Raw genomic sequence first — 5,742 nt, 5'->3', positions numbered from 1 at the left:
GTTTAACCCAATCTCTCTCTCTCTCTCTCTCTCTCTCTCTCTCTCTCTCTCTCTCTATAGTTTAACCCAATCTCTCTCTCTCTCTCTCTCTCTCTCTCTCTCTCTCTCTCTCTCTCTCTCTCTCTCTCTGTGTCTCTGTCTCTCTCTGTCTCCCTCTCTCGCGCTCTCTCTGTCCCCGCCGTCTTCTCTACAGCTCTCGTTATCTGTCTCCCCCCGCTCTCATGTTATTCTCCTATTTCATTTTCTCTCCAACCATTAAATGGAGATGAAGGGACTGCAAGCTGGTACATATAGACATTCTCTCTGTTACAGTTATTGACTGGGTTGTAGAACCAGAACAGAGTTACCCAAGTAAGTGATTACATAACTGTAAACATAAATATGCATTTTAAATGTGACATACAATATCTGAAAACGCGGCATGTAGTGTTTAATAGATACTTTAAAATTAAGCCAGTTTTTATCTGAAAATACTTATTTAGCATGCATAATTATACGTATCATGTCTTTATTTTCTTGTAATGTGTTTTACAATGACGACGGCTTCAACAACAAAACCAACAACAACAACAACGACGACGACGACGACGACGAGGACGACAACAACAACGACGACGACGACGACGACGACGACGACAACAACAACAACAATTGTCGCTGACGCGGGTTGAGGGCACGGTCGCTCCTCATTTACAGCCCATGTTTCACTATATTCACTCCACTTCCCGAGGGCGGGCGTTAGTATTAAAGAGTTCTCGGTGCGCGGAATAAAAGTAGTGTTTCATGCTTGTCATATATCCTTCATGTACGTCCCCAACTCGCAGGTTAAGGGGGCGGGAATAGCAGCGTGTGCAGACGGCACGATCCATCTTCCGTTCACTCACTAAGTACGATCAAACGGTGGTCCGCCCATAGCAAGCAGAGTGACTGCCTCCGCCGCCTTCACCCCCCGTGTTTACGTACAGACCACATGTATACGCGTGAAAATCAACCAACCCCCAGGTCTAGGATGCGAGAATTACTTTTTTACAGCGCGTACCGCGAGCGCAGGCGTTTAGCATCTAGTTTCATTCCACTCGCTGTGACCCTGGCAAATGCTTGTCGTAGCTTTAGTCTACTCAGTTCCCTCACTTATAGTACTCTCGGAGACCCGATAGTCTCAGTCCGTCATAAGGATGAAACTACGATAAGAGAGTTATGTCAGGCATCGCCTCGTACGCGCGTGTTCACGTGTGTAGAAGCGATCACATGACGAAGCGCCTACGAGAATACAGGGTGCCGGACACAGGGTGCAGGATACATGGTGCAGGATACACGGTGTATAACACAGCGTACAGAATACAGGGTGCAGCATACAGCGTACACAATACAGGGTGCAGGATACACGGTGAAGGATACAGGGTGCAGGATACACGGTGAAAGATACAGGGTGCAGGACACAGCGTACAGAAGATAGGGTGCAGGATACAGGGTGCGTGATACAGGGTGCAGGATACAAAATACAAAATACACGGTGCCGGGTACAGCTGACACAACACAGAGTCAGGGTACAGAACGCTGACTGTGAAACAAAGCACTCGAAAAAAAGGGTGCAGGACAGATCGAGCGCGTTGTGAACCGCGTCGCAGTTTCCTTCTACTCGTCACGGTTTAAAAACTAAACAGGTGCGAGTACACACCGAACAACTCCGCTCTTTGCACAGAGGCGCTCATGCGATTATAGTAAATGTGACAGTGACGTCTAGCGCAATCACGCGGTCACCACCAACCGCGTACCTTCCACAGAACAAAGACTGGAGTGAAGACAGGGTTATTACACAGATTGTGGCACAGCGGGCGTATTAGTGGGGTGGATATGTGAAAGAATTGTGGGTTTTGTGGTAAAAGCCAATGTCAATAAAAAAAAGTAAATGCCGTATGTCAAATAACGGCGCATGGTTCTATTGTGTCACGAATCTGTGAAATGGGAAAGTTTGTTGGTAAAATAATACCGTATAATGTGCGTTTCGTGCATTCTAAGATCATTTTCAATGTAGCCTAATGTGAGGAATAAAGCTATATAGGTCCTCGGCTACGCATGAAGCGTTTAGATTTTCTGACTAGAAAATACGTGGTTTTTATATGAAATCTGTGCATCGCCACGCGCTACAGATGTAAAGGCCTCACGCATATCCGTCGCGGTAAAATAATGCACTCTCACTTTTAGCGTAGAAAATGTTAACGCGATTGGCTGGGAAGGAATTAGCCGTTGGCAATGATCGTGAAATTGTACTCGAATGTTTTCTCTCTCTCTCTCTCTCGCACAGCAAAACGCTGAGTATGACTTCCTCCCCACGGAGGTGTGCCCGCCGCCGGCCGCCTACGCCAACAAGACGACATGCGACGCGCTAGAGTGCCCGGATGACACACACTGCGACGACGGCGAGCTCTGCTGCGACAATGGCTGCGTGGCGACATGCACGCCCTCTATACCACCACCGGCAGGTAATCATCATTGCAGAAAACAACTATCGCGCGAGCTGTTACAGGACCTATACAATAAACATACTAGTTACACTGCTATTATCATATCTATAGCAGCAGCATCGGTTGATTGTGTGGCATGCAGGTTTTCTTCTCGTATTTATAATTTGAGTATAGCTTATATAATCCCGGCATAAGACTATGCTGTGATTTCATCTAATATTAGTAATTAACTTTAATTAACGGTATATTTCATATAATGTAGACTGTGATTGTAGACTAGCTGTGGCATTCTTAGCTACGTATTACCTACTATTACCTCACCAAATCGCAATGTTTTTGCGTTGCTATCACTACTAAATAAGCTGGGTAGCTTCGCAATGATGTTTTTCGTGTAAAAACGGGGTTTCCGCGTAAAAACACAGCGACATGCTGGAATGCCGCCAGTGAGGAAACCCGCAGCAGCAGACGCCGCTGCTGGTGTTTATTGTTTTTCCTATTTCACAAGCATTTGCGATAACCGCGAGAAAAAAGTCCGGCAAAATTTGTTTGAAAAACATCGGAGCCGCGGGCGCGCGTGACTGCTTTTGCGCGTTCGCTTGTTTTTCGAAGCAGAATAACTCGCACCGCACGTGATCGTTACTAGCGAGTTGTGTTGTAAGCTAGGGGGTAGAGGCAAACAATCCGCCACAGCACCCCCGCCACCGCGAACCTTCCGCCGCTCCCTCGCCACCGCACACCATCCACCGCACCGCCGACAATGCGCCTTTGTTGATGTAGATTCCCGCACGCAATCCGCATCTTTGTTTGACGGGTCACATGAGGTAAGCGTAGCGATCAACATGCAGTGCGGTGTGCGCATGCGCACGGGGAACACTCCTGTGAGTTACGCGGAATATTCCCGATGTTATTGAATATTGCTCGATCGGAAGAAAAAGCGTCGTCACGAACGGTTTGTGAACTGCCGCACTGGCCGTTCGTTATTACGTCTAAAGTACGTATACTGAAGGAAGAGCTGCATGGTCGAATCTGAAAGCAACAAGTGCATGAGACTGTACTGTACTTGAGAATTCTTGGGTATTCTCCTTGAAATCATGGTTGTTATGACATGCTTGTGATTTCCCATCCGTCATGGCTGCGTGACCCAGCCCATCACTTGATGTCAAGCTCTCTTATATATATAGCGTTCTATTATGTCTGAAATCTCACCGACTGGCGCAAGCGAGACGTGCAGACATCATAATGTCTCAGAATTACGCGTGATTTCTGTCGGGGTAAGCGAGAGATCGTGGGGCGCAGAAAGAAGACGAGAAAGATAGAAAGAGAGAGAGAAGAGAAAGAGAGAGAGAGAGAAAGATAGTGGGCGAGAAAAGAGATATAGACAAAGCAGGTGATATGAGCCGATACGTAAAGAGAAATGAAGGGGTGCAATATAGAGACGAAGAGAGGAGAGGCGGGAGGAGAGGATGCGAAAGAGCGAGGGGAATAAGTGGAACAACGGGAGAACGAAAAGGGAAAAGATGGGGAGAAGGGGGGAAGAGGAGACAGCTAAGCGAAGACCAAAGAAGGCAACTAAAGTTAGTAATAGAGCGGGAGGGAGAAACGCAAAGCGGAAAATAATAAAACGATAGAAAGAGAGAGGAGAGGTGGGAGAGGGAATAAGAGAGAAAGAAAGAGAATGATAGATAGATTAATAGATAGATAGATAGATAGATAGATAGATAGATAGATAGATAGATAGATAGATAGATAGATAGATAGAATAGAATAGACAGCGATAGAGTAGCTATATAGATGATAGCGATACGATAGACTCACGATAGCATGAGTAGATAGATAGATAATAGATAGATAGATAGATAGATTAGAACTAGATAGATAGATAGATAGATAGATAGATAGATAGATAGATAGATAGATAGATAGATAGATAGATAGATAGATAGATAGATAGATAGATAGATAGATAGATAGATAGATAGATAGATAGATAGATAGATAGATAGATAGATAGATAGATAGATAGATAGATAGATAGATAAATAGTTAGATAGATGGATAGAACGGAAATAGACAGAGCTATAAAGCGCGAGAGTGTATCCCTGATAAATAGACGGAGAGCGCGTGTGCGGAGACAGCGGGATGACTAGTCAGGCTTGCGTGGTCGGGTGAAGAAGCTGCACACTCGCCATGCGGCGAACACATTACGCTGGCCAGTTATGCGACTGAAGAGCGTGTTTACAGAAACGTGAGCAGACGCCGTGGCGAACTACCGCGTACTATACACGTATCCAGCAGATCGCAATGCGACAACCCTAACTTATACAGACCCACGCATGCACGTAGGTACATGGAAGCCCCCTTATTCCCTAGCACCTGCATATAGGTATCTTCCTCCTCGTTCTTCTTATCATCTACCGCCTCCTCTCCTCTCCTCCTCCTCCTCCTCCTCCTCCTCCTCCTCCTACTCTTCACCCTACTCCTCCTTTCTACCGGCCGAGCGCCTTTTCGTGACTCAAAGCAGACATATGGCGCTTCGGGCTGCCTACAAAATATCGCACGGTATAAGCAACACGCCGTAACACGGGTATACCATAATACACGCGGCGCCCACACCTCCCCTACCGACGCAGCACAGCGGTCGCATACACCCACCGATGCAGCATGACCCCGACTAGTTCGTGTGTGTTTACTTACCCACGCGCTCCTTTGCAATTAGATCGCTCGTGTGGGTACGGGTGAGCGAAAACGCAACAAAGAACTCGCTACATTCTCTAGACTAATAAATTGACTCGTATTTTCTGAAAAAACAGTTACTTCTCGCGGCGGGGGAGTGAGGGAGAGATGCGAAGTCAGCGATAGACAGAATGGGCGAGAGAGTGCAAAGAAAGACTGATGGAAAGTGTTGCCGCTTTTATACTGCGCACGACTTTAGCCCGCTTCTGAAGCGGGATAACTTTAGCTCGGGATAGGTCGTTTTATACTGACGTTAGCTCGGGTCTGAAACGAACCTGAACCACCTCCTAGGGTGGAATAACTTTAGCTCGGGCTAAGTGTTTTTCGACCTTTTATACTGGGGTTTATCCCGCTTCAGGTCCGGACCTGAAGCGGGATAACCCCCAGTATAAATGCGGTATGAGAGCGAGAGAGAGAGAGAGAGAGAGAGAGAGAGAGAGAGAGAGAGAGAAGGAAGGAGAGAAGAACGAGAGAGAGACGAGAGAGCGAAGAAGAGAGAGAGAGAGAGAGAGAGAGAGAGAGAGAAGGAAGGAGAGAAGAACGA

At 46.7% G+C, this 5,742-nt stretch overlaps 1 protein-coding gene across 4 annotated transcripts in view; it reads left to right on the top strand.

Annotated features, from left to right (window-relative positions):
• LOC106812346 overlaps positions 1-5,742 on the top strand; it is a 25,627-nt gene that overhangs the window by 6,309 nt on the left and 13,576 nt on the right. For 2 of the 4 annotated variants that reach the window (XM_014816196.1, XM_014816197.1), the window contains exon 3: positions 2,306-2,483. In XM_014816196.1, the coding sequence (XP_014671682.1) occupies positions 2,306-2,483 (178 nt within the window). Of the gene's footprint in view, positions 1-309; positions 352-2,305; positions 2,484-5,742 lie in introns of those variants that run through there. The other 2 variants (XR_001394322.1, XM_014816195.1) reach the window with 1 other exon arrangement.

The sequence above is a fragment of the Priapulus caudatus genome, unplaced genomic scaffold (genome assembly GCF_000485595.1).
Source record: "Priapulus caudatus unplaced genomic scaffold, Priapulus_caudatus-5.0.1 Scaffold637, whole genome shotgun sequence".
NCBI lineage: Eukaryota > Metazoa > Priapulida > Priapulimorpha > Priapulimorphida > Priapulidae > Priapulus > Priapulus caudatus.
The sequence above is the reverse complement of the archived record's forward strand: the minus strand, read 5'-3'. Positions and strand labels throughout refer to the sequence as shown.